The sequence below is a fragment of the Helicoverpa zea genome, chromosome 14 (genome assembly GCF_022581195.2).
Source record: "Helicoverpa zea isolate HzStark_Cry1AcR chromosome 14, ilHelZeax1.1, whole genome shotgun sequence".
NCBI classification, from domain to species: Eukaryota; Metazoa; Arthropoda; class Insecta; order Lepidoptera; family Noctuidae; genus Helicoverpa; species Helicoverpa zea.
Window position 1 is genome coordinate 6,749,148 of NC_061465.1, and position 13,378 is coordinate 6,762,525.

General features: G+C 37.7%; 1 protein-coding gene across 3 annotated transcripts in view; it reads left to right on the plus strand.

Annotated features, from left to right (window-relative positions):
* Positions 1-265: 265 nt before the first annotated feature.
* LOC124636142 (serine/threonine-protein kinase SIK2-like) overlaps positions 266-13,378 on the plus strand; it is a 36,029-nt gene continuing 22,916 nt past the window's right edge. Inside the window, exons 1-3 of one of the 3 annotated variants that reach the window (XM_047172076.1) lie at positions 3,087-3,420; positions 3,562-3,756; positions 10,664-10,780. In XM_047172076.1, the coding sequence (XP_047028032.1) occupies positions 10,739-10,780 (42 nt within the window). In that variant the 5' untranslated portion in view covers positions 3,087-3,420; positions 3,562-3,756; positions 10,664-10,738. Of the gene's footprint in view, positions 980-3,086; positions 3,757-10,663; positions 10,781-13,378 lie in introns of those variants that run through there. The other 2 variants (XM_047172074.1, XM_047172075.1) reach the window with 2 other exon arrangements.

The following is a 13,378-nucleotide window of genomic DNA, read 5'->3' on the forward strand; positions in this document are numbered from 1 at the left end:
AGTTAACTGAATATTTTATGTAGGTACTCCTGTTATGATTTTGTAGGAAATTGGATCAAAAGCGAGCCAATCACACAATGCGGGGAAATGCATCAATCAAGAGTATAATATAGCGATTGTCTTTGTTACCTACAAATGTAGCGAATTAAAATGGTGTTTAGAGTTGTACAAACGGCGCTTCCGTCTCTTAAAAGTACCATACATACACTATATAAGGCATGCATTATAGGTAGTGCGACTTAGCGCTGAACGCCTTGTTGACGTCATGAAGAGAATCAACATGGCTGGCGGGCAACTGAAAGCGCGCGCGTGTACCGCCGCGTTAGGTGGTGTGCTTGGTTCTACGAGTACTCGACTCGATCGACTGTAGACCGAGACTCGAGTTCAGTACCCGGTTGACAGCCGGTGAGGCGGCGGCGTGACGTGGTGTTCCAAGCGTGTTATACGCGCACGCCGCCTCTGCGCGATTTTCTATAAATTGTAAATAAATTTTGTATACAATGAAGAATATTAACTGTTCAGCATGTGATTACCTATGCTGTTTTTAAAACAATCTGTAATAGTGTTGTTTATTTATACGGAACACGTTATGTAGTGTCTTTGATACGAACTAGGGAGTAACGAATCGCGTAATTCACAATCAAAACACGGTATTTATTTATTGAATGACGTATTAAGGGATTATACATGCGTTTTATGTTGTGTGCTTGCTTACTCGTTCTAATTTTAGTGTGCATCATTGACTGATTTCGATGGATAAAAACAAAAAAGTGTTGTGGATGATTTTGTATAAATCCTCCGAAGTGTTAAAAAATCTAAGTGGAATTTGATGATTATAATAAAATAATCAACAATGGCGGACCGAGAACGTCCTGCGAAAACCCCTATTAGGGTGGGTTTTTATGACATCGAGAGGACCATTGGCAAGGGAAATTTTGCCGTCGTTAAGTTAGCACGACATCGAATAACGAAGACTGAGGTAAGGGATGCCAATCGATAGTTACGACACCTAATGCACATGCTATCTATCTAAGTACATGCTGATTCATAAACTATGTTACCTCCTTACTATCAAACACTAGTCAATTATTAGGCATCGTCACTACGCCTACGAACAATAACAAGAGACCCATCCTTTATTTGCTATTATCTAGATTTACCGAACATCAATATCATGTCAATAACATAACAGGTATCTTTGTTACGTTACACATTTGAGGTTCCATTCGTATTGGGAAGTCCAAGTTTTGATTAAAAATTAAACATACAAAGGACAAACAAACCGAGTCAACTAAAGAACATGTTACCTACCTACATAGTTATCTAATAAGATAAGATTTGATGTAATTTCAGTGGTAGGTACTGAAATTTTACTATCATTCATGTTTTTCATCCGGCGCAACTCGTTTATCGAAATGACGAAGGAGTTGCTAACACGGGATAATTCATTTATATCGGCTTAATAAACGGAAAATATCACAATATTCCCTATCTATTCTAATATAAAAACACCAGCTCCATAATGCATAAAAGCTTTAAGACAATAGCGTTTTAGGTACTTAGGATCTGAAACTTATTTAATTTATCTAGGCGATTAACATACCGAAATCTAAATGGGAGCTATAATCAGTAAATTAAACTGTTTTACAAATTAATAACATCAGACTTAGACGGCGTCGCGTTAAATACCACTACGCACTTAATAAATCATACCTTAACTGAAAATAGGTAGATCATCGCTGCCCTGTAAACAATGTAAATTCATACTACGTCGATATTTATCAGAATAGATAAGACTTACTTTATGTATGAAGAATTTTTTTGATGTAACCAGGCATAACTTTAGCGAAGTTATCTTTACTGGAGAAAGCGAACGACTAATAATTGATTTGAATTCTATCTACATACGAGCAAAAGAGGGACCTGAAATTAATATCTCTAATGATTTTGACGGTAGCACACGAATATCGTCAGAATGACGCAAAAGATAACGAAAGAAACATTGAATAATCCGGAATCTGTCGCAAACATGAAAAAGATGTAGCCTAATGAAATACCTGTGGAAGTGTAGATATTAAACACAGTCTATAAGGAAAAGTCAGTTTAAACTCGTTTGACGAAGTAGGTATCTGAGAGGTCATTACTCGTTTATTTACTATGGATGTTAAACCATCGAAGGGGCCTGCAGTGACAGAAAACAGAATTTGCCCATAGGAAGTTTTTTCGCGGTCACAATACGTCGTCAACAAACAAATAATTTGGTTTGATACGAATTTTCATAATAAAGTCAGAAGACGTAACTGGGTTGAGCGGAATTACGTCTTACGACAATCATCAGAATTCGAAGACTTCCTAAAGTTGCAAGCCCTAATTCATTGTATATCTGTAATCTTGAAATGTACCCTTTTGAAGTCGCATTGTGCTCACAGTGAATCAAGAGAACAACAAAATTCGTGTCATAACTTTTTCTGCCTATTAAAATTTGGCGGGGATTCCCAAGTATTACCACAAATCAATGGCGAGCAAAGATGGAAAAAACTCTTTTACGTGTTTTTTACACCATTCAAGAGGTTTTTACCAACCTGCGGATCATTGAATTTAATTTAATCACTATTAGCTTACCAAAACCGCAATCACATTTTCAACTAAAACCAACCTGCCGAACTTGGTCACGTTCCTAAGCCATATGCTTAACTCCGACCAATTTGGGGTACATACAAGTTTTGAATTTAGTTTACTAATTAAACATATGAATACCATTGTTCAACCGTGTTGTTTTACTTTAGAAGACTTCGCTCAAAGAACTTGAACTTTATGTTTTAATTTAGAATTTATTTATTGTGCCACCGACATTCCCAAATTGACTTGAGCAACGAATGTATGCCAACGTCCTATCTGAGGAGTAAGTGCCTGCATAGCAACCAGGCGGGATATAGAACAGACGATTGAGTCTTCTTAAAGTGTCAGCGACCGTGTGAATATGTCATTGTTAAATAGCGGTAAAAACCGTTTTTGAAAGTACATGATGTGTACTTCAAATCTTATGTTTTTTTATACGATAAATAGCTATTCGGCTTTTTGTAAGATGCAACGGATTTCAAAATATAATTTTACTCAAGAGCGATAGGAGCAAAATGTCGCTGCAAAGGTCACTTTCTATTTGTAAACTTCAAACTGAAGTATGTTTGTGTGAGATACGGTGTACGTTGCATTTTACGAGGTCAAGTTAATGGTCTCTATTTAACGTAGTCCATTTAGCTGGTATGAAAGATAGCTAGCTCAGTATGCCTGATTGTCAAAATCTGCAATTTTCTCAATTACGTTTTTGCTATGTCTTTAGGGTCATCATAGTCGCAGATTGCTAGAATCAGGAAGATTTTCAATGAATGTTGTCAAAGTGTTCACGACAATAGCCATCAGGTATGAGTCTACTTATACGAGTCTATGGCACCGAAGTGGGTCATTGGCCGAATACTGTTCGTCGTCGTCGTAAATGACTCACGGCGCACGGCCTGCGTCGTTTATGAACGACTTTTTAACTGGCGATTACATCGATTTCAGGGTTCCTACCACTATAAAGCGGAATATAAATAAAGACTTTTGTTTAGAATCGACGGTGAAGATGACGCACCACAGAAAGTGACTTACGAGGACGCGACGTTGAATGAATGCACCAAAATAACATAACTGACGCCCTCGGCCTTCGCCTCAGCCTGCTTTACTGTGTTTGATATGTACATGGTAAGCTTTTAACAAGTAAGTGAGATACCGTAAATCCGGTTAAATGTTTACACAATCTCATAAAAGATGCCTCGCTTTAGATGGAGGAAAGCTTTCAAAGCTTTCTTATACATTTAGAAGAATTGTTAGCAGCACTGCTCAAGTTCTTTGAAATCTTGACCAGTTTAAATTTACCGGCTTTGGCAGAAAATATTTTCGCGAATTTATCCAATCGTGTTCATTTACTGGGAAATGTATGAGCAGCATTCAGCAGTGGTGCAAATCGGCCGGTAAATATAAACAAAGCGCCGAAAAAGTAATTTGAAAAACTTGGCGAAACGTTTCGTTTCAAGGAACGCAGCTATCAATCAGTGAATCAGCGTAGTCGGTTGGATGAGGTCGAAACGAGCGCCGGCGGCTGGCTGCCGCGTCCTGAAATACCACGGCATCGACCTTGCCTCCGGTGCACGCATCGTGTTGTTTTTATTATTTAACTTTTTTCAGTGCGAGACGTTAACACCAAGGTGACGGCCAGATATTCGGTGTTTCCAATGTCTGGTCTCTGGTTTCGTAGTTCACATTGAGAAACTGTTCATTCATTGTTGCCTTTAGTGACCTACGTTCAGATGGAAGAGTAACTAGTATGAGTTTCTTTTACATTGTACCCAGTCTTCAATGTCTCTATTTGAATACGAAAGGCAGTAAACGCAAATTCCACACCATCCATCTTGGAGTAAAATAGATAATAAATGTGGCCTAGACAGTTTGAATCATTGCGTTGCGCTTGGTAAAATAAAGAAAGCGTGATCAGCAAGGAGATGCGTGATCGGCACAAGTCTGGCGAATATTTTGCCAGGAAATCATGTATGGCACGCGCTCCGTTTACACTGCTTGAAAAATGTGCGCTTGACGCAAATGCGTTATCTATTTTGGAGCTCTGCGTCACTAGTTGGTTGTTATCTACACTTTGCAGTCTGACGGTCACCCTTAGCGTCTTCTTCGTCTTCTATTCCTAACTTTCTCATTCCACATGACTTAAATAAACTATTCATAGATACTGGTGAAACTACTCGCAACTAGGATCCGTTTATCAACAGATAATTCAGCATGATAACGTGGAGACACGCGTGTTTGTTTGCTCTCGATAAGTAGTTATCTCCTGTCATGACGTCAATTGTTCATTTCGAATTGAAAATGGTTAATAAAATTTTATGTTCGGTGCAAATCTCTTTAATTGGTAGGTATGCTTTGTGCGTTGACGTATTATTCAATGTTTTGATTTTTATTAGGGTTTTATTCTTAGGAATAAGTGCTACATTTACATGTAATTAATTACACTCACATTAACGCTGAATGTAAACTGTAGAATCCTTCTTGTATTACTCATGCTTCCTGCCTACCGAATGATGTAACAGGGAAGAAGACATATGTGCTGACAAATTGAATGCTCTATGTGATGCCTCCCGTTTTTATCCTTGAAAAAGTCGTCTGTAGTGGTACGGACGACATGATGGAAGGGGGGCACTAGAATGGAGGGTACTACGCTTCCCCGACGCGACGTCGCTTAGTACTACATTTACTAGAAGTTGCCGACTCTTGCGTCCATTGTTATGAAATGCGTAGGCAGAATGCTGCACGTAACAACTTTGCAATGTTGATGGATTATAAAGAACCAGACAGTGTTTCAGTGTCAGATACAGAACCTGACTATCTAGACTTGACCTATGTTACGTAAAAATGCGTCAATTCTTTGTCATTCAAGGATCCATTTTGCTATTATCAAAGGCTATTATTGAAATACAATTGTTTTATCCACAAGACTATAGCCAACCCACCCCTCCAAACTTCAAAAAAATTACGTCAGCGTTCTAGTTAATTTTTAACTTGATCAGCGCGCCTATATTTTTCATCGTAGATTGTAAAATCTTATCTTCTATTCAAAGCGTTTATCAAAAGATACTACGACACAGCATTTTGTGAATTTCCCCTACAGCCTTGCTAAGGACTGTAGAGCAGAGGAGAAAATGAACACCGTCTGTCCTCTTCCCACGAATGCTGTCTCGCTTTAGCGAGTATATTGATCGTCGTCTAGACTTGTTGATTGTGGCTGAAGGGCTTAACGTCCCTGAATTCGGTCGAAGCTTGGACATATTTTGTAGCTAAATTACGAGATTTCTTTCTGAAAACTTATGAATCCTGTATAGACACATATCTGCGGTTTAGTGCCAATATTTAGTAAGAAGGAAAACTTCACGCAAAGCATTTTCCTCGTTTAACATTGTTCGATGGTTTTTGCGTTATGTAAAATTCTTTATGATAATTGTAAATCAATTCAATAGTCTGACAACCGATACATGCATTGCCGTATTGATTAATGTTCTTATTGCTGTCGTCATAATCCTTAGTTAGTTTGACATCATTTCTGAGTGTGATCGAACTCACTCCATAAAGAAACGACAGAAGGATAATCGAACAGCTTTTATTATGAGAATTATCATAATTAGACGATAAAGATCGCAGTTAATTATGATAAATAGTCACATACATGCATGATTGATAAATTATATTATTTGCGTAATACATGCACAGATTATCTACCAGCTGGTGTTGACGTAAAAATGTTATTGGCGTTTTGTTTTGATAATAAATACAATCAAAAAATTCGACGAAATGTCGTTTAAGAGAAAATTACGATCCATTTCTGTACTGACCATTATGGAAAATGGAAAAGTTTGCCTCTACTCTAAACATTTCCTCTCTGAGTCGATACTTTGCAAGATATTCAAAAAGTCAGGTGCAGGCGACAGAATATTGAAGTGTCTGGGAACGTTACGTCGAGCGTGCATTTAGTTCAATACTCCATGTTGAAGAAAGTCCAGAGCTAGCCAGTGGATGCTAGTAGAAAAGTGGATTCTTCTTTGCAGTTACTATAGTTGAAAATTGAGGAAGCAAAGGTGCAAGAACTGATTAAAGTATATTTGAAGGAGGAAGCAAGTAACGAAGATCGTTTTAAGCAACAAAAGACCTTCTTACTTATATAAAATAACTCTCAATCAAATGATGTCTGCACTAAAGCTACTACGGCCGGGACAAACAGAAAGAAAATGTGTCTTAAACAACTTAAACAGCCTTATACTTGCAGATTCGTCTTTATTTGCCCTATCGTTGCGACAATCAAAGCCGTGTTCTGGTAAATCCCCATAGCGAATCATGTCAATTTGTCAATCAATGAGTCGCGTATTTCGAGTCATCTCGAATGATTAACAAGGAGGTGCGAATCATAAAGTTTCGTTGTCGGTACGTTAGGAGACTAGTGCTAATTTATCACTGGCCTCCTAATTATAGTTATTAGGGTTTGGGGCTGAAGGAAACTAATGGCCGATGTGCGTCATAGGTATTGTGTGAGCGGTGACACTGTTATTAATAGTTAACTATAAGATCTAACAGGTAATTTTCGTTGGTCTATCATCATTAATCTAGTATCTCTTTGGAGATTTATGGTTACGTTTCTCGGTAGTGTAAATTGATATTTTACTATTTTTTGCGGTGTATTGTGGAACTACGTACGCCGATGAGCCTGAAAACTCTACTACTTTATACCGTGCTGATCTTTACGTCAGAATATCCTATATGGACACAGAATATCATTGGAAATGAGGTCAAATGTTAAGAAAAGTTAGTTGTGAACTGTCGGCACAAGGAAATTGGAAAGCGGCTTTTCTTGCCATAATGTCTTCTTGTCTGCTTTGTAAATATCGATGAGTATTGTATTTATTTAAAATTAGACCTTCACTTAGGTACTTGTATCAAAGTGTTGACTTGAAAAAATAGCAACAACTGGAACACTACTAAATACATAATAATACTCATTGAAAAAAGAAAATCGTAACATAATGCGTTGAATATTAATGAAACGTGAATGTTTAAAACACAAATAAATTCGGACTATAACAGTAAACTACCTAAAACAGGTTACCTGCATTTTTTACGTCTGCCTTCTTAGGTAATCAAATACCTAATAAATTCTTGACAAAGTGACTAATAGTTCAGGTTATGTGTAGGCTATTTAATATTTAAATGTAATACAAAAACGGTGTTTGTTGTTTTAGTATAAATTATTCAATGTTTAATGAGGTAAGTAAATCAATAGACCCCGCGACTCTATGAACACTTTATACGCGTAACTTACTATAATAAGTTAAATCTTCATCAAGCTACATCAGTATCGAGACAGAAGTTAATTTATTTTCAATCTGTTTTAAGGATAAGAGAAAAGCGCCAAATGAATTAAAATAATGTAAATTTAATATTTCCTCCAGAACAATTATTATTATCGATCTAAAATTACTTAATTACTCCTGTGAGACGTTACGAGAGCCTAGGTATAGTTTTGTTTTGTTAAATAACCTGAGGATTGAGGAAAACTTAAGCAATGTTCATAAATGTAGTCTTAATTACTTGTTAAAAGTGCACAATGCTCAGTTTCTTCACGTTCGGTTTGTGTTATGGGAATATTTCTTGCAACACCCAATGTTTGAAGTTAAATACCCAGGACACATTGAAACAATGGAGGCTGCGGTCAACGACCCCAAGTTTCCCAACCATAGAGGTTATCGCATGATGAACGGAGGTTTGAAGTGTATCCGTGATACACCACATCCGGATAGGCAGCTTGTACTGGCAGCCTGGCAACTCCTCGGTTCATTTCGTTAGAAAAGTCTTTCCGCGTTGTGCAATCGAGATTCCACGCCGGCCACCCACCCGTACCCACAACCAACCGTTGTTGGTATTACCGGCCGTATTAGAGTCTTGAGAAATCGTTGCACCGGTGTTTTAATAACATTATGTTATGTCCATCGCTATATTGTGCGCCAGGTGACGGTTGTGGTATTATGTTATCTACAGATAATATATTCGAGTGGCGACGATGAAATAATTAGGTACCTACTTTATTTTAAACGAATTCTATTAAAGGAAATAAATGCTTGGTAACATGTGACACATGACGCATAGGTACATACTTGAATAAGGTCATACTCTTGTTCGGTTGCCAGTTACCATCCAAGCTAGGCGTATTTTGAATTGATAAGACATTTTGTTGCATTTTATCCTGATTAACTTTGGGTAGATAAATTTCTATCAATTTAAAATATCTTAATAATGAATGATTTCTTTTCGATTTCCTGAATCAATTAAAGAACGATTGATTTGTTATTGTAATTGGACAATTTTCTTTAAAGTTTTTCTTGAATGGGCGAACAATAGAGCATTATAACGACCAGCTTGTAATCTGTCACGTGGACAGTGACTAATGTTAGTATTATACAACAATTAACAGATTGCCACTTAATTGGACTATTACATTTTCTCTTTCATTTGTCACGTCGTGTTGTGTCACTTTCACGGGCTAACATTAAAATCTACAAGGAATGCAGTTTAGAGATGCATTCATTAGCATAATGCGAACACTATTGCGTTGCAATAATGATTTTCTTAGCTATTAACAGCTTCGGCACTAACAGCCATGAATAGAAAAGAGTTACATAAAGTATGTATTGGGAATGATGGAATAACTACGTCACCGCTAGCCGAAGGCTCTCCTAGTGAAGTTACGTAAGTTCTAATGTATATGAATCTGGAAAGAGGGGTGTTTCCGATGTAGTGACGTAAGAGAGTCGTGTGCGCAATGCCGCTATCTGTTCAATGGGGTCAATGTCAGAGCAGCTGACCGGTAGTTCAGCTTCTATTACTGCAATTACAATCGTAACTGTCCCTGTGTCCTGGTCTAATAATATTATCTTCAAGAAAACGTGTTTGTGTACTAGAAACGCACGCATTTCGCATGTGGTCTGGTTAATTGCGTTAGAACTTCTATTCTTGTTTATTCTTTAACAAGATACACTTGGGTAATTGGAAAACATTGGTGGTGGTTCTTGAACTATGGTTTCCAAATCAATGCGTAAGCAACCAAGTCACGCACTACAACAGCACATAATTGACACTATTTATGAAGTACATGCGATGGAACGATGCGGTTGCTTTATCAAAATATTTTGCAAGATACTTGACCGTCTTGTGATGAGCAATATAGATTCAAAACGATAACAATGCATGGTTGCTCCTTGTAATTCTATTGTATTAATATGGATTGTTTGGAATACCTTGTTTGCCGAACTCATATTCTTGATGGCAAAATATTTTCCACGCAGAAATAAGGTAGGTATTTTACATTTACAGGAATAATATTTTTGAATGCGAGTTCCACATATTATTTTGAAATGTTTTACCCCGAAAACCGAGAAAATGTAATGAAAAATGCAAACATTCGGAAACCATTGTGAAGCTCGTATTCATCCATCCATGTTAAAGGATCTCTCCATTATTCTCGCGGTTATATTTTTCTTGGCTTGTGCGGATTGCATTGTACGTTACAAAAATTGCAATGGTTATGTACAGCTTTCTTTCCTGGGTTATTTTGCTGTCTCATAATTTAACCTAGCTGCGGTGGACGGATCCGTTGGAGCAATCACGTCAATTGCTGCGATCGTTGGGGAATGACGCTCGTTTTGACGTCACCGCCCCCTTGTAAGTCTGGAAACTCACGAACTACTAACGGTATTGTTCCGTTACGACTGCTGAAAAACTCTATTAAGCAGCGCCTGGGACTTTCCACGCTACGTGCGAAAATCCTTTAGCGCACTGTTAAGAACGGTCACGATGACTTCGTAAAAATATAGGATATCAAAAATGCGAGCTAATTAGTCTTTCTTTAGATTTGATTTATCTTTTGTATTTTCAGCTATCAAAATGCTCGTCAAAATGTAGGTACTCAAATCTACACGTTTCATTAATACATCACTCAAAAGGCGTACTTAGATAAAGTTTTTCCATCATGTGTACAATATTATGTGTCCATTAATGTAACATTTGTTTTTTGTTGCAGGTAGCAATTAAGATAATAGATAAATCACAATTAGACGCCAGCAATCTTCAAAAGGTCTACAGAGAGGTGGACATCATGAAGAGACTGGATCATCCTCATATTATTAAGCTTTACCAGGTGAGTTATAAAACGAATAAATAAAATAGTCAATAGGTGCTAAAATTATACGCTTGCGGTATGGTATATTGTAAGATGTGGGGAAACGAGTCTTATATTGCACCCACTGGTAGCGTGATATGTAAGTAAATACAAGCCGTGAGTGAATGACGATGATGATGATCTCATACGAGATTTATAGTCGGTCTGCAAACTATTGCGTTTGCTTTACGGTTATGGGGATCGACATAGGTCAGTAGCGGTTGTAAGAGAAACTCCTGCGGCCACCGTTAAGCGGTGGAACTAATGCGTGTGAATTAGCAGACTTACCGGCCTGATGGAGCGACTCCGTTCATGTTACGTAGTGCACATGACTCGCTCTGAATAATGCGACAATGATGCCATTAGCCAGACAAAATGAGCCACTAGTACGACAAGCCGTTAGCTGTTCTGACGCGTGACATTACATGTTGGCAGCTGAAACTAGTGGAATGGGACGGCTTCGCAAGCATATTATTGCCACTAAGGTCATGTTTTACTCATATGGATTACGTGGTAACACCACCCAGCCACATTATGTATGTGACTCGTTCTGCGCCATTTATGATAAGAAATGTCGGTTTCCTACATGCGTAACTAAACAAAAACTGGCCGCGGCCTATCATGGTACACTTTGCCTTTCAAATGTTCTTTACGTCAGAAACTTAGTCAATGTGAATAGCTTTTACGTATGAGGCAATTTACGTCAGCACTTGCATGTTTGGCTCTCATATTTCACGTCGAAATTTGGTAGTTCACTGTATACCTTTCATAAAGAAGAGGATAAAAATAGGTTAACGCGTAGATCCAATGTATTATGGTTACCCTTAAATGGGATTAAGGCCGCTTTAGGTAATGGGAATACATTATTTATGAATTGTCACTAACCAAATAACTAGAACATGGCATTAGTGAACATGTAATTTTGTCGGCAGTTTTATTATTTATGGGTTTACCTACTTATTTTACGTAGGACGCGATAAATTCTGGCTATGTTTACGGTTAGTGAACTAAAAGCCTTTTATTTTTTTGTATAAAATCACCTTCCATTTTCGGCTAATGAGGCTTAATGGCGTAGCTAAGCAAATAAGAGAAAAATATAATATTGTGAAGCCTGCACTCCGATATCACAAAGGCAAAGGCTAAAACTAAAAGCGAAGTAAACGCATTTAAGTTAGTCCTTGCTAGTAATACATGAGCGGAAAGGACTAATGGCATTGAAGGCGAGGAGGCAGCCTCGTGCCGATCGCAGCGCGCCTAACTAATTGATTAGATGCCTGCATCACCCTCACGTTACAGCTAACGAACACTTGGAGCGAACGACAGGTGACAAATCAATAATCAATGTTGCTAGTAGGCAAAGCTATATACATTCAGATACTATGAACAAGTCTATGTATAACACATCCAACTATCAATAATTTTGGACGGGATTTTCGACAGAAAGTTCGCCCCTAGGATGCAGAACCGTCCTAATTAAAAAGAAAGGAAATAAGATGACGAACACAATTCACACATTCTGGAATAAGAGAGTATTGCGTCCAGTTTTAATGATGAACTTAATTAATTGACGTCAACGGAACTTGGCATATAGTCATTCATACTTGAGAAACTGGTTATCATAAAAAACCGTCTGCCTCCTGATGAATCAGAAACGATAAACCCACTTAAAATTGTAAGATAAATGTGTATTGAGAAACAAAGAATGTTTAGATATGCGTCATAGGAACTCATGTGGGATGAGGTAGATGATCTCAGGACTTTATAATAGCAAGCATGCACCATTATACTTTCTAGTGCCATGCGATTATGAATAGAAAGCACCACTTGATTCATACATAAGTAATGGCAGACAACAAAGAATGTGTTTAATAAAGTTGAGAACCATTGTGAATGAATGAGAAGACTTGGAGGATTTAATCATTTGAAAATATTGCGTTCAATAAACACGTTCCCAAGCCATGTATTCAAAGCCAGGAATTTACTTAAGAAACCGGCACTTAAATCAGTTGTTGCTATAGTATGCGCGAAGTAATCCCGCTTGCATGCTGATCTCAACATAGTAACAGTCCTACAGATGAAACTAACCAGGGAAATAGGTTACAGTGCAGCACAATACCAATTCTTGTAATTGGAACAATGCAATGTTACGTAATCACGTTTCGTAACACGTGCCAAAGTATGAATGGGTTTGATACTATTATTAAAGCTTGAATGGGGTACCAAGTTCCTTGTGTACAAACATTGTCATTTTGAATGGCATTTAGTGTGCATGCTTTGTCCTTAACCCACGGGAAGAGAACGTTTCCGCTTATTGAGATGTTATCATTATACATCCAAACACCCGTATCCGTTGTTTTCAGTTACAAAACAATCACGTTATGTACCCACAATGTTTATTTACAGACAACACTGAGCACGCTTTTCATTCATTTCCATATGTATTGATGACTTCTGAACAGCTGGAAGCCGTTCTTAGAAGACAAACCAGAAATACTGAGTCATGTTTGTATTTTTGTGATAAATATGAATTTAAGGCCGAGGTCACGGGCGCGGTTAATCTGACTAATCTCGAAAACT